Source organism: Poromitra crassiceps (assembly GCF_964638095.1).
Source record: "Poromitra crassiceps genome assembly, chromosome: 1".
Lineage (NCBI taxonomy): Eukaryota > Metazoa > Chordata > Actinopteri > Beryciformes > Melamphaidae > Poromitra > Poromitra crassiceps.
The window spans coordinates 51728445-51754912 of record NC_139623.1 but is presented as its reverse complement, the minus strand read 5'-3'; the positions used below and the strand labels follow the sequence as shown (position 1 = coordinate 51754912).

Sequence of the window (26468 nt, the reverse complement as noted above, 5' to 3'; positions counted from 1 at the left end):
CATAGTCGCACATGTGGATCCGCCTCCTCTTGACGTCCGGCGAATCAGGATCAACGGGCTCCAAGTCAATGACCGACCTGAGAGAGAGAGGGGAGTTATTTATTTTTTCTTGTTGTTGTTGTTGTTGTTGTTGTCGTCGTCGTCGTTTTTTTTTTTTTTTTTGCCAATATCATTACTTTGTGTTCTAATGCATGACGCGTCCTTATGTCTTGGGCCTGTTGTATGTATGCTTACTGAAATAATGCCAATTCTGTGTTTCTGTAATGTTATATAAAAAAATAATAATAATGTTTTATTGATTCAAAACAAAATTAACATACAAGAAAGAAAAAAACATAACCACAAACAGCTACAAAAAATACACCAAATACAAAATACATACACCAACACAAACAAATTCACTCAAAAACATAACCCCCCTCCCCGCAGGACCACCCCCATCCACCAACCCACACTTGTCTTTGGCTCACAACAGCAAAGACAAGACAAACGGACAAATGGGGCCACGGGCATCATGGCGATGCCTGTGGCACCCACGCACGGCTTCAATAAATATATTCCACAACGTGATATTTTCTACTTTAGCATATGTAATCTGATATTTCAGAACGTCATGCCATATCTTTGTTTTGGATGGTTTGTTGAGTTAGAATAGAAATTTGATCACACACACACACACACACACACACACACACACACACACACACACACACACACACACACACACACACACACACACACACACACACACACACACACACACACAAAACAAAACATTTGTCATCATGTTTCTCTGTTTTAATGAGACTGTTGTTTTGTAAATGCCGTGAGTGAAGGAGGTTCATGCATGATGGGATGTTCTGCTGCACAGCCAGCAGGGGGCGGCACAGGGACGGCTTACACTTCACCACTGATGTCTCTTCTTTCTCTCTCCTGTGTGCTTGTCTCTCTTTCTCTCTCCATATCTCCACCTTTCCTTTCATTCTTTTGTTTAGTCTCCCTATTCTCTCTCTCTCTCTAGCCATTTATAAGGAGGTGTGATGGCAAACTGCATTATGTAACCTTGTTTACACCCTGGGACCGCCCTGCCCAGCAACACGGACGCACGCACGCTCGCACGCACACGCACACACACACACACACACACACACACACACACACACACACACACACAACTAACGCAACTACTAACACTGTTTCTCTCTGACACACTCTCTCACACACACTCAGATATGAACACTCTCTCCCTCACCCCCCCCCCCAAACACAGACAGACACACACACACACACACACACACACACACACACACACACACGTCTGTACTTTTAGTCCCACCAGCATCTGCCATGTCAGTAATTGTTACACACACACACACACGTACACAAACACACACACACAGTTAATAATGCTAAGCTAACCATCACGGTCCACACCCTGAATTACAGTTGGAGTAAGGCGACCGCGCCCGCTGGGTGTGGTAGCAGCTCCGTTACTAATAAACATGTTGTACGCATGCACACCACACACACACACACGCACGCACGCACGCACGCACACGCACACACACACACACACACACACACACACACACACACACACACACACACACACACACACACACACACACTTACACTTGTATTACTGTACTTGTGAGGGCCTTCATAGAATACCGCAGGAATGAGTCTGTAAGATCCGGATGTTAGCACTTTCGGTTCCTACGTCTAAAAGTCAATAGGATTTTACAAAAATACAATGCAAAAATCCCTACACGTAGGAACCAGGAAGTGCAGGGACTTCTGGGTGAGCCTACAAAAATACGTCATCCGTGTGGTACTCTATTAACTACATAAAGTCCATAATCTAATCCTAATCTCAACCCTGAATGTCACTTTACAAGGCAGGAGTGGCAAATTGTCTCCGGAGGATTTTTGTCAACTTTCGAACGTCCTCACAAGGATAGATGACAATTACACAAGAAAACACACACAAAAGCATGTATATGGGGGTAAAATGGTGTCAGATCAGCTGTAAATGGACAGATTATGATTCACAAATAGATAGTACAATCTGTAAACACATAACACGATCCACAAATGTGAAACCCAACTCACAAATATATTTAAAATCCACAAACACACACACCATGATCCACAAATGTGAAACACAACTCACAAATATATTTAAAATTCACAAACACACACATCATGATCCACAAATAGAATTCAGTCACTTGTATTTCAAAACCAGAATTTCTGTGGATTGTTTCGCATTTGTTTTCAGAGTTTTGACACTATTGTACCGCTGTTTTATGGTGTAATTTTCTACAAATGCACTCTTCACAATTTGCAAACAAACACAGTCTAACTTGTATTTTCAAACCACTGTTTCCAGACACACATACAAATCATGTGCAATGCACAGTGTTCAAGTCTCAAATCTGTTTGCACATCAGTGTGTGTGTGTGTGGATCGCTATGCTAGGTCTTCAAGTGTTGAATTAGTGTTTGCACATCACAGCCTGTGTGTGGAATGCATTGCATGTGTCTACAAATCGTTTTGACACTCTTGTTGCGCAGATAAAATCCACAAATGTAATCAGCCAATGAGGGGGATCGCTTGCAATGGGATGTCCCGCCTCCTCGATAACCCCTCCAAAATAAAAGCACCGGGCTTGTGCCTGTCTGTCTGGCCGGCCGGCCGCTCCCTCATGCAGGGCGCTGTTTCCCGACCTGCCACGGCAGGTTTGTAGTTACAACATCAGATGCTTATAACTCAAAAGCAAAAAATTATTATTATTATTATTATTATTTTGCTCCAAATTGCACCAATTTTAAACCGAAGTATATATGTCGGGAGATGTCTTCACGCACAAAGTTTCATGCAGTTTAAGCTATTTTCCTAGGAGTTATAAGCAGACAATTGGACTCGAGTCATAGGGACTCGGACTCGAGTCGACTCGAGTCGCAAATTTGACGACTTCCGACTCGACTCGGACTTGGAAGGTAAATACTTGAAACTCGACTCGGACTTGGAAGAAAATGACTCGAAACTCGACTCGGACTTGTGACAAGATCAGCCGAGTGCACCAGCTGGGCGTACACCTAGGTGTAACGCTACGTCCGATGTAGAACTCAAAGTTACGACTAACTTAATTTTATGACTAGTGCACCATGTGCGCCTGGGTGTAACTTTTACATACCCAAGGCGTACTGACTGACAGGTGTCTCATCTTGATCTGCGCTGTCGGGACTGCAGCTCTGTGCCGTCAGTGTCGTTCAGTCCTGTGATGCGGCCGGAATCTTCTCTCGTAAATAGACGTTTTGGGCGCAGGACCTCCGCTCGTCGGCGGGTTTTTCAAAGCTGATGCATCCGAAGATCTTTCCATTTCTTCCTGACTTCGTCAACTGCCCGCAGTGCGCAGTCTGCCATCGCATTCAGTACTGATTGCACTTGTGATCAAATTCCATACGTCTTGTTTCTGTGTGTTTGTGTTGGCGCTGTTAAATTGAGCTGTGAGAACGTTTCTATGCTTTGAATACAACTCTATACGTTTGAGCTGAGTTGGAGCTGTCTCGAGCTCGTCTGAGAGAAGTGTGTTGCTTGGCAACAAGCACGTATTTACGTGAACGCGCACGTCCGCAGCCTAAAGACTGGGCGCAGCTACGACCATGGTAAGCCAGTCTTGGTGCACTCGGTGTAAATTCACACACGTGATTAATAACCTTATAGGCTTTTTATATTTTACTGGAGGACGTGCCTTGTCATTTTTTCTAACCTGTGACTCGACTTGACATAACCTGTGACTCGACTCGACTTGTGAGGGACTTGAATTGACAATCTTTGACTCGACTTGACTTGACATAACCTATGACTCGACTCGAGACTTGACTTGAAATAACATTGTGACTTGACTTGACTTGACTTGCCGACAAAAGGAAAGACTTGGGACTTGCTTGAGACTCGGGACCAATTGACTTGAGACTCGCTTGGGACTCGGATCAGAGGGACTTGGACAATTGTCTGGTTATAAGCATCTGATGTTGTAACTATTTCATGTAAAAAAGGGTACATTGCTCAGCGCCCCCATCGTTGATTTCGTAACTTCAAGGCACCTTCTACTAGATGTAAAATTCGACGAGCTTTCCAACGGCGTCAGTCCCGTGTCTGTAGGTGCTTCCGTTCCCAAGATATGGCCAAAAAACCTCCAAAAAAACTTTTTTTTTTTTTTTGGGCTCCAAATTGCACCAATTTTAAACCGAAGTATATATGTCGGGAGATGTCTTCACGCACAAATTTCCATGCAGTTTAAGCCATTTTCCTAGGAGTTATAAGCATCTGATGTTGTAACTACAAACCTGCCGCGGCAGGTCGGGAAACAGCGCCCCTACAGGTCAGTGGCAGCAACTGACCTGCCGCGGCAGGTCGGTAAACTGCCGAGGCAGCTGCCGCTGCCACTGATTGGGCCAGGCCTCTCTCCATGTTTCTCTCCACTTCATCTCCTCCATGAGGGAGCAGCCGGCCGGCCAGACAGACAGGCACAAGCCCGGTGCTTTTATTTTGGAGGGGTTATCGAGGAGGCGGGACATCCCATTGCAAGCGATCCCCCTCATTGGCTGATTACATTTGTGGATTTTATCTGCGCAACAAGAGTGTCAAAACGATTTGTAGACAAATGCAATGCATTCCACACACAGGCTGTGATGTGCAAACACTAATTCAACACTTGAAGACCTAGCATAGCGATCCACACACACACACACTGATGTGCACACAGATTTGAGACTTGAACACTGTGCATTGCACATGATTTGTATGTGTGTCTGGAAACAGTGGTTTGAAAATACAAGTTAGACTGTGTTTGTTTGCAAATTGTGAAGAGTGCATTTGTAGAAAATTACACCATAAAACAGCGGTACAATAGTGTCAAAACTCTGAAAACAAATGCGAAACAATCTACAAACAGAAATTCTGGTTTTGAAATACAAGTGACTGAATTCTATTTGTGGATCATGATGTGTGTGTTTGTGAATTTTAAATATATTTGTGAGTTGTGTCTCACATTTGTGGATCATGGTGTGTGTGTTTGTGGATTTTAAATATATTTGTGAGTTGGGTTTCACTTTTGTGGATCGTGTTATGTGTTTACAGATTGTACTATCTATTTGTGAATCATAATCTGTCCATTTACAGCTGATCTGACACCATTTTACCCCATACATGTATGCATGCAAACACAATCACACACAAACAACACACACACACACGGTCTGTCTCATGTGTGTGTGTGTGTGTGTGTGTGCGTGTGCGTGCACGTGCATGCGTGTGTGTGTGTGTGTGTGTGCATGTGCGTGTGTGTGTGTGTGTTTGTGCGCGTGCGTGCGTGTGTGTGTGTGTGTGAGTGCGTGTGTGTGTGTATGTGTGTGTGTGTGTGTGCGTGTGCGTGTGCGTGTGTTTATAGGGTTATGTAAGTGTCCAGGCACAGCATGCAGCGCTGCAGTAATGTAATTTGTTCGGACGGCCAAAACACACAGGACGCGTAAGCGCAGCGCAGCCAGTTTTCATTCGGCGTCCATGTTAACCGATCTGACCGTCCACACTGCAGAGCGCTCTGCCCGCGCGCCTCTGCAGAGCGCTCTGCCCGCGCGGCGCTGCGGAGCGCTCTGGCCGCGTGGCGCTGCGTAGCGCTCTGCAGAGCGCTCTGTGCACATTAGTTTGCCGTCTGTTCTATTTTTTATGCGAGCGAAAGAGACAGCGGGAGCAGAAAGATGAAGACGAGCGAGTCACTGATGCGCTCCTTGTGTGGACACCCGGGCGCTTCCGCCCCCTGTGTGTCCACAGCGTGAGGCTGCAGGCCAGGAGGGAGGAGGACCACACAAAGACTACATTTCCCATAAACCCTTCTGCCTCATCTCACAAAGAGGAAGTTACTAGCTACTCAATCTGGGAACCCATCAGTTAAATCTGGGAACCCATCGGTAAAAAAAAAAGCATATGTTTTTCTGTAACCTCTGGGGGCAATGCTGTGTTAACAGGAGCTCGAGGAGGAAGAAAATCCCTTTCCGCTCCCTGCAAGCTATGCCATTGGCTGCAACCGACCGACTCTGACCATTTATGGATTTCCTTTCCTCTCCCTGCGTGTCGCTCTCAATCGCTATGAAACAACAACAACATCGCTAGCTCGTTGCTAGTAGCAAGTAGCAAATTGCTACATGCTGAAAATGGTCAGTTTTGACTACACACCGGTCACGTTCACTCCATTTTGATGGGGTAAATCACAGCATGCGAGCGGTTACACAGCTTTTCAGGGAGCCTGCCGACAGATTTTCGATGCAAGTCGACAATGGTGTGAAAGCATGCTGGACTGACCCGGGTTCGAGGCCATGGGCGCTGAAGGAGGCGGAGCCAGACTCTGTGCCGCTCTCGACGTCGCTGTCGCTCTGGTACTCCACCGGAGATGTAGAGCCCGGCTTGATACGAACTGTAGAGAGAGAGGGGGGGGGGGGGGGGGGGGAGAGAGAGAAGGGGGGGGGGGGAGAGAGAGAAGGGGGGGGGGGGGGGGGTGGAGAGAGGGGTGAGATTGGTGTATAAAATAAATAAGAGTCCGCACACTGTAGTATCTGGCTCCCGGTCAGTTTATTAATGTTTAGATCACAAGGATCACAAGGACAGACAAGATTAAACAAATGCATTCCCAAGAGAGCAGCAGACCATTCAAATATATACTAGAATAGATCAGTGTAGGAAATCAATGCACTGCTGGTCCCCTCATAGACCTAGGTTACATAGACCAGACACTGTGCTTGATGTCATAGACCTAGGTTACATAGACCAGACACTGTGCTTGATGTCATAGACCTAGGTTACATAGACCAGACACTGTGCTTGATGTCATAGACCTAGGTTACATAGACCAGACACTGTGCTTGATGTGTGATCGGACCAAGTACCCCTCACTGCAGTGTGGAGAAGCTCAACGTGGGCGGAGTCCAATGACGTTGGAGTACGCCCCCTCTCCCCAATGAAGCTCAACGTGGGCGGAGTCCAATGACGTTGGAGTACGCCCCCTCTCCCCAATAGACCAGAACAGCACATCCGGGTAATTTGCAAAACATGAAGGCCGCGCCCCTTTTTAGGGGATAACACAAGCCACTCGCGTTGACTTCAATGTAAAATAGCAGTACCCAAAAAATCGATAGAAAAAGAACAGAATTAATTTCATTTATAAATGACCCAAAGACACCATGACATGACAATATATTTCAACTCGGCCGGGCCATAGAATGTGCAAGATATATCGACACGAGGTACTTGCCTTATATGAACGCTGTATCCAGTTTCCACCAGGGTACATGCATCGTCCACATTGACGGTGTCACCCCTACTCTATCGCAGACCAGTTTTTTTTTTTTTTTTTTTTTTTTATTGTTAGTGAAACTATAACAACACAGCAACTCTTCGGCATATCTCTATCAAATTAAACCGTTTTAAATAGTTTGTTTGAAGTGGTTTTGGCTTCTTGTACCGTCTTTTACTATGGTGGGTTTCCCCTAAAAAGGGGCACGGCCTTGGCGCTGGACGCTTGAAGACGCGCCGCAGTTCTGGTCTATCAAGCTCAACGTGGGCGTAGTAGTCCAGGCATGTCCAAAGTCCGGCCCGCCGCCCAATTGCGGCTTGTCTCTCAAAATATACTATATGTGGCACTCTACACAGTATTGGTTCATCAAGCTCACTGTGCATTTTTTCCATTCACCTAACGATGACCGCACTATCATACAGTTTGTAGACAAGCACCAAGTAGGAACAACACAGGCAGAACTCATATTTAAACGTGTTTAAACGTTTAAAATGTGTAAACAAGATCCTTAGAGTAGAATTGTATTTTATGTCTGTTTTTTTAAATAACTGATATGACACGAGAAGCACCTGGCCCCCCGGTATTTTGCCATTTACATGTGTTTTTGTTACCCAGGAAAGCAGCAGGGAGTAGCAGCAGCAGCATCATCGCCTTTTAAACTTTTATATCGCACTCTCAACCTGTGTTTCTCCACCGCTGCGTTCTGTCTCTCCCCCCTCCCTTTTCCCTTCTTCTCTCACAGCTGTGGGAGCAGTGTGAGCCACCAGCCAAAACAAAATGGAAACTTCCGGGTAAAAATGTCAACCTAATGTCATTTAAACAAGTAAATAGCCTCACTGATGCACGTTGGATGAGAAAAAGGTGTTTCAACAAACGAAGCAGCAAACACTGTAGCAAAATAGTCGTTTTGATGTTAAGATTAATAGTGAAACTGTGGCTTTAAAGCATTACTCGAAATGTGATACGAGGGCTTTATTTTGAAAGAGCTAAAGCGGACGACCTACTTACATTCTGGCTGACTTGACGCAGTCTATGCGCCTGGGGCTGGCTGGGCTGTGTGGGGTACACTGCACTACACTTTTTTCTCCATCAATGTAAAGTAATTAAGTGTTAAAAAGGCAAATTTCAGTCTGTGAGAATCACTGAATCTCATGCTGGAAAAGGGGCGGCAACTCAGGAGGACGAGAAGCAATTTATATCTCCGTGACATGCAGAGCCGTCGTGTAAAAACCCACCTAACTTGCAGGGTCACACTATCGGCTAAACGGCCCGGCTTGGAAACTTTTAGACTGAAGAAAATGCCACTAGTTTGTGGATATTAGTGGGATTTTTAGCCAGTCTAAAAGGCGCTTCAGTCTGTGGTAAAGGTTTTGCTCATAAAGCACACTTGAAGAGACACATGCTAGTTCACACAGATGAGAACCAGTTGAATTGTTCAGTCTGTGGTACTGTAAATGTTTTGGTCAAAAAGGACAGTTGGAAGTCACACATGATAGTCCACACAGGAGACAAACAATTTAATTGTTGAGTCTGTGGTAAATGTTTTGGTCATGAGAAAGAAAATTGAAGAGCTAGTTCACACAGGTGAGAAACAATTGAATTGTTCAGTCTGTTTTTAAGTGTGTTGTAACGTTTAAATAAATAATTGACTATACATATTGTCAAGTGTTTCTAATGTCGACACCACACAGGCATTAAAACATTGGATGTGTGTGTTCAGGGATGCATGAAGCTGGGGGCGGGAGGAGGACAATATGAAGCGAAGGTTGGGGTAGTATAGTTCCTGCAAGAATTACAAGCGCAGTGAGAAACACAAGCTTTCAAAAGCCCACAAAGCAGCAGTTTGTGAATCCAAACCATGTCGCCATGTTTGTTTGTTTCTCTCTCTCTCTCTCTCTCTCTCTCTCTCTCTCTCTCTCTCTCTCTGTGAAGGAATGCGGAGGCCACACTGTTCAAAGTCCAGAAAGGGGCAGAGCGGGGTGGGAGGTGAATGGGTGGCATGAGGAATTTGGGTGGTGGCTTGCTGGGATGGGTGGAGGTGGAGGAGAGGGGAGGGGATGGGTGGGGCTGGAGGGGTGTGTGAGGGTGAGGGGTGGAGGAGAGGGGAGAGGGAGAGAAGAGAGACCAAGGCCCCGTTTCCACGGCAACGCTCCCTGCATAAAACTTTTTTTTGCGTTAGTGCCTTCCTTTTTACACAGCAACGGCGTTCTTGGGGTCTGAAAAAAAATGTGAAACCAGGGTCCAGAATGGAATTCTTTGATAACGTGGCGAAATGCAATTCTTTGTGAAAACTGTGACCACACGGCTCCACCTTCACTAGCGGCTAGAGACTGTTGTCTTCTGTGCAGTCTGCGCAGACTGTTGTCTTCCTGTCTAGCCTATCAATATAATGGCACAAAATGAATCGCATTGACATTCAACAAACTATCATGACATCAGGCTCTGATAACAAGTTGCTAAAAATACATAATGGGTGATAACTGCATGCTATTCACCTTATTCTTTGCCCATGCAAGAACGCTTCTGCATGCCATCATTTCGTAATCATCTTTCCGCTTTTAAACACAGAAGTAGAGTACGCCTACCGCAGTCATTTAGACTTGCCAAAAAGCTGTTTTCAAGCTAAAAAAACCCAAACTGTTTTAAAGTTTTAATATTTGTCGGGTGAGAACGTAACATATATCTGACCAGTTTATCAGAATAACGCCTATTGGAAATCTTTAACGAGCAGCAAGGACCGGGAGTGCTGACTGTGCTGACACCGGTCGGACTAGCTATCTGTCAAACCCTACTGTAGGCTACTGGCAGTGAGAAAACACTGTCGATGTGCTTTTGTAACTAACGTTAAATGCCGACCGGGTACAGCCATCGGCTCCTCGCAGCAAAAAGTAACGTTATGAACATGTAACTGAAGTTGGCCGCAGTGTAGCTTAATTCTGAATGTTGCCAAACTCCATTCATACTGACGTTTTATTTTGAAAATGGCTGCCAACTAGCGCTGAAGCGGAAGAACAAATACGTTGCGTCGAACACGGAAGAGAGAAAAAGTGGGCGTGGTGAATAAGGTGAATAGAGACAGTCCGCATGTCTGGGAACGCCCATACAGGCTCTAGGAACGCCCACAATAGATGCTGGCTGGCTGGCTCAGCCTTGCTCGGGGTGTGGTCAGGGTGGGGTAAATTCCCCCGTTCTATCCATTCAGCAAAGTTAGAATTTAGCTGATAGCCCAGCCCAGGCAGACACGATCGGGGATTTAACCAACGCAGTAAACGCACATCTGAGCAGACGTCTTGTGTTCTGCTCTAGAACCCCCAAACATGTAGTTTAGAGCCACAGCACCATCTTTTGGTGAGTCAGCCCATGAGATATATCGGCGGTTTTACCCCACTTGCGCGCCAGCCGTTTAACATTTTGTGGGCGTTCCCAGACATGCGGACTGTCTCTATTAACATCTGCACATATTAATTGTTTGCGCATAACGTTACTAATTCATTAAACGGTCCAACAACTCACGGCCAGATGCACCGATTTCCTCCATTCCAAAGTGCTGCAAAGAAAGCAGGTCTTTTTATAAGGCTTTACTGGGTTTTTATTCTGTAATGCACCCATCTGTCACTCTATAGCCGCTTTCAGACATGCCTTGGAAATCGGGAGTTATCTAGAGGGGATCTGGGTGGCGGTGTATGTATGAACACATTTTGGTGAGCTATGCGTGCTCCCGTGACCCTCCTACTCTCGGGCTCTGAGACAAGCTCCTACCCTAGTATCAGGGGCGGATTGGTCCCCCTCCCCTCCAGACCTCTGTGAAGTAGCCAGCTCAAGCTATTTTCACACATGAACTCCGGATCAGGTGAGGGTTGCTCCCCACTGAGCCTGCCCCGGATGATACGTGAAGTGTACCCTTTCACACATGAGGCATGTTGCATTCTCACATGAGTAGCACCTCCGCAGAGTTTAAAGTAGAGAGGTGGCGGGGGCGGGGGTGGGGGAATTTGGGCATGACCACACAATGGGGAGTTGTGCAAACTAAAAATACATAATGGGCGATAACTGCCTAACGTTCACGGCATATAATCGTTTGCGCATAACGTTAGTAAGTAATTAATTAAACAACCCTACAACTCACGCCCAGATGCATCGATTTCCTTGAGTCGCAAGCACTACAAACAAAACAGGTCTTTGCTATGTTCAGTCCTAAAATGCATCAAACCTACTAGAATTATACAGAATACAGGAAGCTAGACGTTTTTACCTTCAAAATAAAATAAATGTTGTATTACTTAGTAACAAAAAATCTGAATGTCGACTCACTACGGGTTAAAATTGACTTTTCGAAGGGAGCAGATATTCTTCCAGTTTATCTCCGTTCTGTATCTTTCGAAACACACACAAAAAACATTACACGTGCATTTACTTTATTTAATTGCCATTATTGCGACGGTTATACCCGGAAGTTTTCGTTTTATACAGCCTGACTTGACGCTACTTGGAATTTGCGGTTCTGCCTTTGAATCTTCACAAACGCTGTGTAAACGTTAAATCAAAGACATGAACGCAACCAGATCCAGATACCCTACCTAGCGATGTCCAATACTGGGAAGCGGGACGACCCTCGCGTCCAGAAATGCTTATTAAATGTGTGTGCTGTGCGAAGCAGACATGAAATCAGATCAGAGCCATGAGCCTTTCAATCCAGCAATCACGTTGGCTGTCGCACACGGAGCAGTTTTGAGCTTCAATTGGAAACCAAATGGCATGATGTGTTTTTTGCTCGCTCATTCACATCGACTATTTATATAATAATAATCTGTCACGATGTCTCTGTCCTCATGCACTCACTGGGCTGACTACCTTCACGGAGCTCTGGAGGGGGGGGGACAATACGCTTCTGCGACTACGGCTGGGGCTACACTTCCCTCCGTCTAGGAGGAGGCTCCGCGGGAGCGCGCATGAGCCACGAAAATCTGTTCACACATGAGCCCCATGCGGATGGCCTCTAGATAACTCCTGAATTCCAAACATGTGTGAAAGCAGCTTCAGTGAGTGGGATGAGGCAGGGGAGAGAGACAGAAAGCCAGCGTGACAGATTATTATTATATAAATAGTCGATGTGAATGAGCGAGCGAAAATAAACATCATGCAGTTTCAGTTTTTCCAAATGAAGCTCGAACCTGCTCCGTGTGTCAGCCAACAGGCTACATGTTGGTGGATTGAAACGCTCATGGCTTTGATCTTATTTCATTTCTGCATAGCTTCGCACAGCACACACATTTAAAATAGAGCATTTTGGATCTGGTTGTGTTCCGGCCTTTTACACAGCGTTTGTGAAGATTCACGTGCAGAACCGCAAATTCCAATTAGCGTCAAGTCAGGCAGTATAAAACGGAAACTTCCAGGTATAACCTTCGCAATAATGGCAATTAACACGTTCACTGCCATTGACGAGTTATCTCGGCTTACAGAATCCGACGGTTCACTGCCAAAGACGAGTTATCTCTGCTTAAATTTTTTTTTTTTTTTTTTGACGCTGGGACGTGGATCAACGCTCCCCACGTCTCCTATAAAAATATTGGAGTCAGCGAACGTGTACAACCCATTCCACGGACCCACTAAGTGGCGACAGTGCTCTCCCAGACTAGAGGAAGGCAAGCAAAAAGCAGTTTCCTCGAAGCCATTCTCATGAAAATGGATTGGCGAAAACGCTTTCGTTTTCGCGCTGATTGCTGGCATAATAGATTACGGGTGGAAGACACTTTGAAACACGCAGCATAAATATGACCAGAATCGCAAAAGCTTCATCAAAGCTCTCAACCAAAACTCCAAGAAGCGAGCGAGTCCATCCAGACTTCCTCAAAGAGCGGCCGCGCAGACAGGCACACAGCAGCAGCAAAGCAGTGAGACTGGTGACAAGCTTGTGACATGCCCGCTGCAGCCAAGAAGAACGCCCACGGAGGGAGGAGTTGGAAGCAGAGGGGGGTTTCCTGCTGTTATGGAGGAAATTACTGTTCAAAACTATTGTTTAGATGTCTGACGTCTTACTGATGCCAAAAATGAATGGTTAAAGTGACTGTTCTATCGAATTTCACAAAAAGCCGTTTATCTCAAAATAATTTTTCTGACGCTGAAACCATGCTGTATTCAACTGCTAATGCTTACATAACTACTAACTCTACAAACTAACTCTTTTAGACAGAGAAAGCACACATTCTATTAGTTCTTTTGAGATATTGTGTGTTCACAAAATCTTAGCAGAAAAGAATCCTCGGGTCTTGAAAGATGAGCCAGAATCCTCAAAAAAACCCTCTGGCAGAACCTACCTACAGTAAAAAAAAAATGGCTGGCAGTGAATGTGTTAAATAAAGTAAATTTTGTATTTGTATTTTGTATTTATTTAGCACATGTTAAAATAATCGGCATACAGAGACACCATCAAATGCAATTTAAATAAAAGAAAACATGCAAGGAGATTCCAAAAAGCCCTCAAGGGGCTTGACAAAGCGGCATCCCCCAAAATATCTTAGAGGCACAAAAAAGCATAACTTAAAAACATAAATCAGAACACGCACACAAACACACGCGCACGCACACACACACACACACACACACACACACACACACACACACACACATAAGGACATCAGAGTACAGAGATTAGAACAAACAAAATAAGTAACAATGTTAACAAAAAAAAAAAAGACAGAAATGCAAGTGGCAATTAATGTTGGGCTATTTATATAGCAACATATTTTTTGTATATTTTTTAAATGACTGAGGAGAGAGTTCAACAAGGTGGGTGGGGAGTGAATTCCATGCACGTGTAATGTTTTTTTGTGTGTGTGATCCGAAAGATACAGAACAGAGATAAACTGGAAGAATATCTGCTCCCTTCAAAGAGTCGTAGTGAGTCGACCGTTCAGATTTTTTGTTACTAGGTAATACAACATTGATTTTATTTTGAAGGTAAAAACGTCTAGCATCCTGTATTCTGTATAATTCTAGTAGGATTGATGCATTTTAGGACTGAACACTAGCAAAGACCTGTTATCTTTGTAGCGCTTGAGACTCGAGGAAATTGATGCATCTGGGCGTGAGTTGTAGGGTTGTTTAATTTATTACTAACGTTATGCGCAAACGATTATATGCCGTGAACGTTAGGCAGTTATCGCCCATTATGTAGTTTTAGCAACTTGTTTTCAGACTCTGCATGTCGTGATAGTTTGTTGAATGTCAATGCGATTCACTTAAGGCTATGCTCAGACAGTGAAGTACAGGTGTGTGGTCGGTTTTCACAACTCCCCATTTTGTGGTCATTCCCAAATTCCCCCCACCCCTGCCCCCTCTCTACTTTACACCCGGAGGTGCTCCACATGTATGAAAGCAACATGCCTCATGTCTCAAAGGGTACACTTCACGTATCCCCCGGGTCGAGCTCAGGGGAAGCAACCCTGACCTGACCCAGAGGTCATGTCTGAAAGTGGCTTATGATGTGGTGTTACTTCAGTCCTAAAGTTGCATCAATCCTGTTAGAAATACACAGAATAGAGGAAGGTCTGCGTTTCTTCTATTTCTTGGTAAACAAAAAGCAGTTCAGTCGACTCACTACGCACACACACACACACACACACACACACACACACACACACACACACACACACACACACACACACACACACAAACGTTACAGTGCATCAAGGTTATTATTACTTAACTTATTATAAGTTTCTGTTTTATTCACCTTTTTCCTGGACTTAAGTTTCCCATGATTCTCAGCGGTAGCCGGTTGTCGACTTCCTGTTTAAAAAAAATTCACTAGCAAGGAGGTGCGCGCCGCTGTCAAAGAGTGGGAATGTTTGGCTTATTTGATCCGAAATGGCTAAAAATAGTAACGTTGTGTGGTTGCATAGCAGTGACATTTTACAAAAACGAGGTGAATGTCAATTCACTCGAAATGTATGGGCTTATTTTCCCCGAAATGGCTAAACATAGTATGTGGTTGCATAGCGGCCGCTTTTGTTTTGAAGGCTAAACGTCCAAACCGGAACTCTTATATTTGGTCATTGAACGGAGATTTAGCAGTCTCTCTCTTTCAAGATTCAAGATATTGTCACTCCGTTGTACAATTCGTGTGTAATTATTGTGCTGGGGGGCTCCATTACAAGACATAGGTAGGTACAAAGTCACAACAATTACCGTATTATGATTATTTTCAGTCTCTTGGGCCTGGGTGGAAACAGGGAGGGTGTCATGGAAGCGCCCACTGTCTCACCATGAAACTCGTGAATACTGACTGACTTGACACTGCTTGGAGTTGGTTGGTGATGATGACATTTGCGTTAACAGTCTGCCGTCTGTACGTGAATGGTTATCAGTAGCACTTCTTCGTCCAGACAAAATGGTCTGTTTTGGAGCGTGCTTTGGCCATAGCTACTTGTTGTTGCTTGTTCAACACAGTGCTGTGAAGAAGAAGTAGAAGGAAGTGTTTTATGCTGGGAGCGTTGCCGTGTAAACATGGCTCAAAAGAAGAAGTGTCCTTTGTCTCTTGGGACAATTAAACACGCCCCCCCTCCCCCCCCCCCCCCCCCCCCCCCCCCGATCCACCATGGCTGCCCTCTGCTTTCAAAGGCAAAACGACCCATCTCCTCTGCTCTCGACCCCCCACCACTCCCACCACACACACACACACACACACACACACACACACACACACACAAGCCGTTTTTACACAGAGATCCCGCAATATTGCCATAAAGAAGGCCTGGTATTAAGCCGGCTTTGCCTTTTTACACAGAGCCAAACAGAAGCGTTCTAGAAGCGAAAGAGGCGTGATGAGTGTGACGTGTAAAACCCCTTTTAGACTGGCCAAAAATCCCACTAATATCCACAAACTAGTAGCATTTTCTTCAGTCTAAAAGTTTCCAAGCCGGGCCGTTTAGCCGACAGAGCGACCCTGCAAGTGAGGTGGGTTTTAACACGGCGGCTCTGCTCCGGCTGGCGATATAAATCTTGGCGGTGGAGTTGCCGCCCCTTTTCCAGCGTGAGTCAGTGAGATTCAGTGATTCCCACAGCCTGAAATTAAACTTTCTTAACGGTTAATTATTTTACATTGACGGAATGTGCAGAGAAAAAAAGCATCTCTCATGCACGAGTGCACCCCACAGCCCAGGCGCAGACAGCATCAAGTCAGACAGAATGTAAGTAGGTCGTCCGCTTTAGCTCTCTCAAAAATAAAACCCTCGTTGTAACGTTAAACATTTTGAGTCATGCTTTACAGCCATTTACAGTATGTAAACTTAACATCACAACGAGTATTTTTGATACAATGTTTGCTGCTTTGTTTGTTGAAACACCTTTTTGTCCTCCAACGTGCATCAGTGAGGCTATTTACTTGTTTAACACATTGACTGCCAGCCGTTTTTTTTTTGCTGTAGGTAGCTTTTGCCAAGCCGTTTTTTTGAGGATTCTGGCTCATTTTACAAGAGCCGAGGATTCTTTTCTGCTTGGAGTTTGTCAACACAAAGTTCACAAAAGTACTAATAGAATGTGTGCTTTCTCTGTCTAAAAGAGTTAGTTTGTAGAGTTAGTACCGTAAATTCCGGACTATAAGCCGCGGCTTTTTTCCCGTTTTTTGGCCTTTTTTGCCCCCTGCGGCTTATATAACGGTGCGTCTTATCTATGGATTTTTTCCAAAAAAAAAAAAAAATCTCTCTTTTTTAGCACTCTTTCTAACTATAAATCCACTTCTGTTTTAATTTCCTCTCTTGCCCTCTTTTAACAACATAACATAACATAACATAACACAACACAGGTAAGCAGAAAGAAAAAGACGAAGCAATCACGCCATGAATGAGGAAATGACTCACCTGCTGGAGGCTGGAGATACACGCTTGGCTGGAGATACACGCTTGGGCTAAACTTTTACTCCGTGAAACACTATCGATTAAGTCCGACATCGCTCAGAGGTTTTGAGCAGCTTGAAAACAAGTTTGAAAACGTGCAGAAGTCCATCCACTCACTCACTAAAGAAACTAAGGCAACCGTGAACAGAGTTTATAATGCGGAAAAGCGCATCCGCGCACTGGAGGACAAAAACAACACAGTGAGTCCGAAAATGGATAAAATGCAAAATCGAAACCCTGCACACGCAGGTTGATGACTTAATCAGCAGGAGTAAAAGAAATAACATTCGCCTGATCAATGTAAAAGAGGAGCTGAGATTGGTGACATGGACGCTTTTGTGGCAAAATCCTGTGTTACATCCTGGACCTGAAGGAAGGCGAGAAACCACCAGAGGTGGACAGGGCACACCGGGCGCCTCGGCCACGTCCAGACCCCGGCCTGCCACCGAGGGCCATCTTCATCTGCCTACTCCGCTGGCCCGACCGTCAACTCATCCTCCAGGCTGCGGGGAAGAAGCCCCTCACCTGGGAGGGTACGCGCTTTTTCGTCCGGCAGGACCTCTCCGCGTTGGTGCAACAGAAACGCGCAACATACAACAGCATCATCGAGTCAATGGATATCGCTTTGGCGTACTGTACCCAGCGAGACTCGTCATAACCAGACCGGACTATCTTTAGCACTCTTTCTAACTATAAATCCACTTCTGTTTTAATTTCCTCTCTTGCCCTCTTTTCACCACACCGCGGACACTGTGTGCCCAGCGGCGGAACAAGAGCTCAAAGTGAAACTGCCGAATATCTTTTGAGTTGGACTGGTCAATAGTACTGTGAGTAACTAAAATAAAAATAAAAAAAACGGAATTCTCTCTTCTTTAGCACTCTTTCTAACTATAAATCCACTTCTGTTTTAATTTCCTCTCTTGCCCTCTTTTCACCACACCGCGGACACTGTGTGCACTGTAAAAAAAACAAAAAATACCACAATGTGTGATTTTGTCTGGGGATTAGTGACCTGACTTTTGTTTTGTTGAAATGTTAATAAATGGGAGCTTCCCCAAACAGCCATCTCTTTCCCGACAATCCCCTCTGTGCACGAAGCCTTACATATGGTAATTAAACATCAAAACACCCGCGGCTTATAGACCGGTGCGGCTTATAGAAGAAAAAAATAGTCACCTTTGAAGGTGCGGCTTATAGACCGGTGCGTCTTATAGTCCGGAATTTACGGTAGTTATGTAGATATTAGCCGTTGAGTACAGCATGGTTTTAGCGTCTGAGAGTGAAAGCTGAGATAATCGCAGTTTTGTGAAATTCAATCAAACAGGCAGAACAGTCACTTTAACCATTTATTTTTGGCATCAGTGAGAGATCAGACATCCAAACAATATAGTTCCGAACGCCCTCTCCTTCAACTCCTCCCTCCGTGGGCGTGTCTAGTGGCTTTCAGCCTGCGTTTGTCACAAGCGAGTGCTCTGCTGCTGGGAGTTTGAGCAGCCTCCCTCCCTGGCAGCGAGTTTGAGCAGCCTCCCTCCCTGGCAGCGAGTGTGGATAGGTCTCACTCGTCTCTTGGGTTTGAGAGCCCCGATGAAGCCCCGTGCGACTCTAGGCTTTATGCTGCCCACACAGTCCATTTCTGGAACCCCCCACCGCAGCAGCGCGAAAGCGTCCCCGCCTACAGTATGAGAATGAGGCTCGTTCGTTTCTGACTGTAAAATCGCCAAGCCATTTCCTTGAGAATGGAGGAAGCAGCCGCGGGAGGCGGCTGCTTTTGGTTGACTTTATCTCTGTCGGGAGAGGACCGTCGCCACCTAGCTGGTCGGTAAAATAGATTATACACATTCAATACTTCCAATATCTCCATAGGAGACGCGGGGGGCATTGATCCACGTAGCACCGTCAAAAATCGAACGAACGTGATCTCGGTCACCAAGTCTCGTGAAGTCCCGCGATACTTTCCTGCCGACTGACCAAGTACAGGAGGACGCTTTGCGGTGGTGGTTTTAGCGCAACCTATGTGGGGTTTGGCATAACCTTCGTTATTTCGAATCCCACATAGGTTACGCCAAACCCCACATAGGTTGCGCTAAAACCACCACCGCAAAGCGTCCTCCTGTACTTGGTCAGTCGGCAGGAAAGTATCGCGGGACTTCACGAGACTTGGTGACCGAGATCACGTTTGAGGTAATTTGATCCCTGTGGGACTCCAGGAAACAGCCTTTGGCGAAATATCACTGTGGTGCTTCTTGAGGGATCAGATTCTGACGATATTTGGCGAAAACGGGAATAAAAATAGCTATTTAGATGCAGGAAAGACAGGCTCACACTTGGCCCCAAGTCAGCTCCATTTTACAACTTACTTGGACGCTATTGATGTCAAAACAACGCTAGGACGGCCAGAAACGCCGCGGAGATCGCCTGGTGAGTGGCCAAATCATAATTAATGCCAGGAGATGGATCCAGGTTCAAAAAAACCGAAATTCTCCTTTAAAGCGAATGTGAAGTATCCAGAGTACTGCATGTCACTGAAAGTTAATCTGATGATTTACTGTGGCTATTAAAGCGAATGTGAAGTATCCAGAGTACTGTATGTCACTGAAAGTTCCTCCACTCACCGGAGCCCTCTGAGCGTCCGTCGCTGCCTATGAGTGGCACGGTGATGGCGGCGGTGGCCAGGCCATCGGTGGGCATGGCGGTGTAGACAACGGGCAGGGACTGCACCACCACGGGGATGGTCTGCAGCTGGCCCACCTTGCTGGGCATGCTGACCGACGGGATGGTGTGGATGACATGGAGGATCTGTTGGCCCCCCGCGCCTTGCGTGGCCAGGATGGAGCCCGGGGAGAGCACCTACAGGGGGGGAGGGAGGGAGGGGGGCATGGTGACCAAACAGCAGGGGTGGCCAAACTATGGCCTGTTTTTAAGTGGCCCGCAATGGATTTTGAGAGAGAGAGAGAGAGAGAGAGAAAACATGGCGTGCCACTTGAAAACGGGGGTCGGGGTAATAAAGTATAATCCGTTTTCCCATTTTAAACCTAAAAGGAGAAAATGGTCCAATTTTCTGTTTTAAACCAAAAACGAGAAAATGGACCCATTTCAGTATTATCTTCTGCCAAACAGCATGGTCCATTCATGACCTGAACTGACATTGCAACTAACAATTATTTTCATTGTCGATTAATCTGACGATTATTTTCTCGATTGATCGATGAATTGTTTGTTCTATAAAATCAGTCAGAAAACGGTAAAAAATTTGGCTGTTTCCCAATGTCGGTGTGTCCAATGTATCGCAAGACGACAAATGTTTTGTTTTGCCCACAATCCAAAGATATTCAGTTTACTGTCATAGAGGAGTAAAGAAACCAGAAAATATGAATTAAATTACATATCTTTTGTATTTCTTCTTCAAAATCTGTCTAAACGATTAATCAATTATAAAAAAAAGAATTGGCGATTAATTTTCTGTGGATCGACTAATCGTAGAATCCATAAATTGTTGCATGGTAAAGTCCAGTTCAAGTTTTGGAGATGGAAATCCCACTTCTCAGACTTTCATTGTCAATCTGTCGATTATTTTCTCAATGAATCAATTAGTTGTTTGGTTTATAAAAAAAGTCAGATAATGTGGATCCGTGTTTCCCAAAGCCCAAGATGACGTCCTCAAATGTCTTGTTTTGTCCAAAACACAAATATTTTCAGTTTAGTGTCATAGAGAATATTCATCAACACATCAAACACATTCAGTCATAATGGATTATGATTACATGCACCAAATACCAGCTGAAATGTTGCTTTAACATTTTATGAAGCAGCACTTTACATTACGGTAGACAAATTACAGGTTAATTACTGTTTTATAGTTAAATGCCAGTAATTTCTGTTAATAACATGTAATTAATGTAGCAAGTTTTGCAATCATTACTTAATGATAATAATAAGAATTGTAATTGTTATGTTGACAACTGCCAACCAAAATTACCAAACTGCAATTTTTGATTTAGATTTTTTTCCTGTCCAGGCGGAGTCGTGAACAGTTGATGGTGGATCCTGATACCGATATTTTTAGATTAGATTAGATTTTAGATTGAAGCGTCTGATTTTGAAATTGCTCCATTTGTGCCGATGTGCAAGTGTGTGTGTTCTTAGTTACCATGGAGCCTAGTGAATGTATGGTAGTGGGGACAGGCGTGGCGCGCAGGCTGGGCGGGGCCGCGACCCCACCGGGCACCGTGACGCGCAGTGAGGAGGGGCGGGGCTTGTTGAGTGACAGGTCGGAGGGGCGAGGCTTGTTGAGTGACAGGTCAACGGGCTCTGTCTGGTCCTCGGCAGTTGGCTCCGTCTTCACCTTCAGGTCTGTGGGCTGCGGGCAGTCGTCACCCACCTCTGCCTGCTGGGGAGGAGAATATAAGAAGTTTAGAAAAAGCAGATTTGACTCCAAACCATTCTAATGTGATCTTCTAACATGACCTTCTAGCGTGACCTTCAGACCACGGTTCTTCTAACATGACCTTCTAGCGTGACCTTCAGACCACGGTTCTTCTAACGTGACCATCTAACGTGACCTTCAGACCACGGTTCTTCTAACGTGACCATCTAACGTGACCTTCAGACGACGGTCCTTCTAAGTGACACATCGTTCGCTAAAATAACAAACATCTATCACTTTCTTTTTATTCTTACTTTAAAATTGTCAATAACATTACATTACATTACATTACATTACATTACATTACGTTTGGCATTGCCAAATTTCCTACATTATTACTGGGCGGCGAATATCCAAAAGCTATCCTACTGGGTTTCTAGTCCTCATGAAGAGAACGAGCCAGCGTGGGTTCAGCTAGAACGAAAGAGTGCCTCTCCCGTGTCCCTTTCAGCATTACTGTTTGCTCCTCTGCCCCTTAGTAAGCATAGACACACGAATAACCCGATTGTGACTGGCTCACTGAAGATTTGGTCACAGTTTAGGATTCATTTTAAACAGAAACAGGCCCTGCCCTCTATACCTATCACAGCCAACCCTCTCTTCCCTGCCTCCCTTTGGGATACAACTTACAAGACTTGGTCGAGGAAAGGGCTGACTTGTGTTAAAGATTTATTTAAAGATGGCATCTTTGTTTCCTTCCAGAGGTTAAAGAGGGATTATGACATTCCAGAAACACATTTTTTTAAATATCTTCAGGTCCGTAGCTTTGTCAAAAAAACACTTTCCCTGCTTCCCATCTTCTCCACCTGATAGCTGGATAGAAGAGTGTATATGTTTCGATCCACTAGGCAGAGGCCTTATATCCAGATTATATAGTATGATTCAAATGGTAGCTTCGCCCACCCTCGATCATCTGAAAGAGTTATGGGAGCAAGATTTCACAAATGAGATCTCAGACTTTACCTGGCAGTCAGCGATAGGGATGATTCACTCAACATCCATTTGCATCCGACATGGATTATTGCAATTCAAAGTGTTACACAGACTTCATTTATCGAAAAGTAGGCTTGCCAGGATGTACCCCGGCTTTGACCCGACATGTTCTAGGTGTAAACGGGCCCCAGCGACTCTATATCACATGTTCTGGTCGTGCTCGTCTCTGGTTCCTTTTTGGTCCTCCATCTTTGAAACATTTTCTTACATCTGCGGGAAGGACATTCATCCAGACCCTGCCATTGGCATTTTAGGAGTAGCACCTGATGGAGTTACAGTCTCTGGTGCTCAAGCCGAGGCTTTAGCTTTTTCATTGCTTCTGGCCCGACGACTAATTTTAATGAGCTGGAAATCAGAGATGGGTCTCTGATTTCAGGGTCAGAGATGTTATGGCATACCTTAAATTGGAGAAACTGAAATACACTATACGTGGTTCGACTCAGAAATATCTTAGAGTGTGGGGTCCGTTTCTAGATTACTTTGATAAAAATTACCTCTCTCCTCCCAATACTGCCTAACTGACTTTCAGAGATTCAAGTGTTGGCTTTTGCCACGAGTGATTGCCAGAACATATATCCTCAGCACTTAGCGTATCCCCTGCAAAGTGTATTGTAATTGTTTGTAGCATTTATTTATTTTCATTATTATTATTTTTGAGTCTTGGGTGTCTGTGTCTCTTGTATTATTATTATTATGTTCTGTCCTATTTTGGTGCTACATGTCTTGCTTTTTCTTATGTCTCTGTTTATATGTAGTATGTTTGAAATGAAAAACCCAATAAACAAATTTGAATAATAATACATTACATTACGTCATTTGGCAGACGCTTTTATCCAAAGCGACTTACAATAACACATTTTTGTCAGCAATAGAGCAATCAACTATGCAACACAGTCTATGACAGCTACAACTTCTGAAGGAATAGTGGTAAAGTTAATTTTGATTTTATTTTTTTTAGAGGGAGAGAGAAAGAAGTTAGTTCAAGAAGGGCCCAGATGGAGCCTGAAAAGGTGTGTCTTTAGTCTTTTCCGAAAGATCGGCAATGATTCGGCCATCGTGACCGAAGGTGGAAGCTCGTTCCACCATTGCGTTGCCAGTGACGAGAAGAGTCGCGATAGGGATGGGCGACTTTTGAGGGCCCGAAGTGAAGGAGGGGCGAGGCGTCCTGCACTGGTGGAGGAGCAGAGGGAGCGGTGAGAGGTTTGGAACCTGACCATAGATTGTAGGTACAGAGGAGCTGTCTGGTGTACTGCCCTGTAGGCCAGTACCGGTGTCTTGAATTTGATGCGTGCCGAGATGGGAAGCCAGAGGGGAGTGACGAGAGAATTTGGGTTGGTTGAATACCAGACGGGCTGCAGCGTTCTGAATGAGCTGAAGCGGTCGGATGTCAGCGGCAGGTAGGCCGGCCAGGAGCATGTTGCAGTAGTCCAGGCGAGAGATGATAAGTGACTGGACCAGGAGTTGCGTCTGGGAGGGAAGCACAGTGGTATTGTCAATGGAGATGGAGAGATCTGCGAGAGGGCAGTCTTTCCCTGGGAGGAAGAGTAGCTCTGTCTTACCAAGATTGAGCTTGAGGTGGTGGGCAGACATCCAGTCACCGATGTCTTTGAGGCATGCAGAGATGCGAGCCTCGATTTGGGTGTCAGAGGGGGGGAAGGAAAGGAAAAGCTGGGTGTCATCGGCGTAGCAGTGATAAGAAAAGCCATGAGATGAGATCACATGGCCAAGAGATCTGATATAGAGAAGGAAAAGCAAGGGGCCCAGGACTGAGCCCTGGGGGACACCGCTGGTAAGAGGGCAGGATCTGGAGAGGGACCCTCTCCATAAGACCCGGTATGAGTGGTTAGAGAGATAGGAAGCAAACCAGGAGTGTGCAGAACTTGAGATGCCGAGGTCAGACAGAGTGGAGAGAAGGATTTGGTGGTTGACTGTGTCAAAAGCAGCGGACAGGTCAAGGAGGACAAGAACAGAGGAGAGGGATGAGGCCTTAGCAGTGTGAAGGGCCTCTGTGACTGCAAGAAGAGCTGTCTCAGTGGAGTGAGAAGCCTTGAAACCGGACTGCAGGGGGTCCAGGAGGTCATTCTGGGAGAGATAGAGAGAAAGTTGGTCGGACGCTGTGTGTTCGAGGGTTTTGGAAAGGAATGAGAGAAGAGAGACAGGTCTGTAGTTCTGAATAGCAGTAGGATCAAGGGAGGGTTTCTTAAGCAGAGGCTTGACTCTAGCAGTCTTTAGAGTAGCCGGAACAAGACCTGAGGACAGAGAGGAGTTCATGAAAGTAGTGAGGAAGGGGGATATGTCAGGAGAGATGGTTTGGAGGAGAGAGGAAGGGATAGGATCGAGGGGACAGCAAGTGGAGCTGACGAGTTTAAGTCCTTCACCAGGAGAGAGGGGCGAGAAGGAAGTCAATCAAACATCAAACATTGATGAATTAATTAACATTAAGCTCTATTTGTAAAGCGACTTGGGATGACTCTTGTTATGATTTGGCGCTGTATAAATATAAAATTGACCATTGGCCATAAAATTGGCCATTGTCGTCTAAACGTGGCCTCAGACAGACACACACACACACACACACACACACACACACACACACACACTATGAAGTTCCAAACGACTCAATAAACATGCGCAGCTATCGACTGAACGTGTCACACAACGCATGCTTTGACACCTGAGTAGCAGACTTAACATAGTCAATTTCGTTACGCGTTCACACACACACGCATTCGCAGTTTTTGATACTACGCGACCGGATCTGAAGTTCCAAACGACTCAATAAACATGCGCAGCTACGACTGAACGTGTCACACAACGCTTGACGTGTCATGTAGTTTCCCCATTGACTTGTAATGGTCACGCATGTACGCGTGCGCTTACGCGCTCTGACTGCGCACCCCGCATACATTTACGTGTAAAATTACGCGTACATTTACGCGTAAAATTACGTGTTCATGTTGTGCGCGATGCAGATACACTTCCGGTTGCGTAAAACACTCAAAACTGCGAACGTGTGTGTGTGTGAACGCGTAACAAAATTTCTCCAACACTGGTCACACGTGTACACGCTGTAAGTAGCTGTGCTACGCAGCTTGTCGTTACGCGTGATGTAGTTTGCGCACGTCATAGTGCGCTGCGCGTATGTGTGCACGCGTGACAAAATTGTCACGCAGGCACACACACGTTGCTGCGCATGTGTCAGTGAATAATGACGTTGATAGGACTTCATACACACACACACACACACACACACACACACACACACACACACACACACACACACACACACACACACACACACACACACTCTCTCTCTTCTGGATTTGACTAGTAGAGTTACAGTAAGGAGGACATGATACAGTTAGGAGAGTAGATTTGACTAGGAGAGTTGCAGTAAGGACATTATACAGTTAGGAGAGTAGATTTGACTAGGAGAGTTACAGTAAGACATGATACAGTTAGGAGAGTAGATTTGACTAGGAGAGTTACAGTAAGGAGGACATGATACAGTTAGGAGAGTAGATTTGACTAGGAGAGTTGCAGTAAGGACATGATACAGTTAGGAGAGTAGATTTGACTAGGAGAGTTACAGTAAGGAGGACATGATACAGTTAGGAGAGTAGATTTGACTAGGAGAGTTGCAGTAAGGACATTATACAGTTAGGAGAGTAGATTTGACTAGGAGAGTTACAGTAAGGAGGACATGATACAGTTAGGAGAGTAGATTTGACTAGGAGAGTTACAGTAAGGACATGATACAGTTAGGAGAGTAGATTTGACTAGGAGAGTTACAGTAAGGACA

General features: G+C 45.2%; 1 protein-coding gene across 2 annotated transcripts in view; it reads right to left on the bottom strand.

Moving 5' to 3' along the window:
* The window catches only part of klf8 (Kruppel like factor 8), a 164982-nt gene that overhangs the window by 2796 nt on the left and 135718 nt on the right, over positions 1–26468 (bottom strand). The window contains exons 3-6 of one of the 2 annotated variants that reach the window (XM_083650237.1): positions 21398–21637; positions 19863–20097; positions 6367–6478; positions 1–77 (exon numbers count right to left, since the gene is read on the bottom strand). The exon at positions 1–77 is cut by the window's left edge and continues 63 nt beyond it. In XM_083650237.1, the coding sequence (XP_083506363.1) occupies positions 1–77; positions 6367–6478; positions 19863–20097; positions 21398–21637 (664 nt within the window). The remainder of the gene's footprint in view (positions 78–6366; positions 6479–19862; positions 20098–21397; positions 21638–26468) is intronic. The other variant, XM_083650238.1, reaches the window with a different exon arrangement.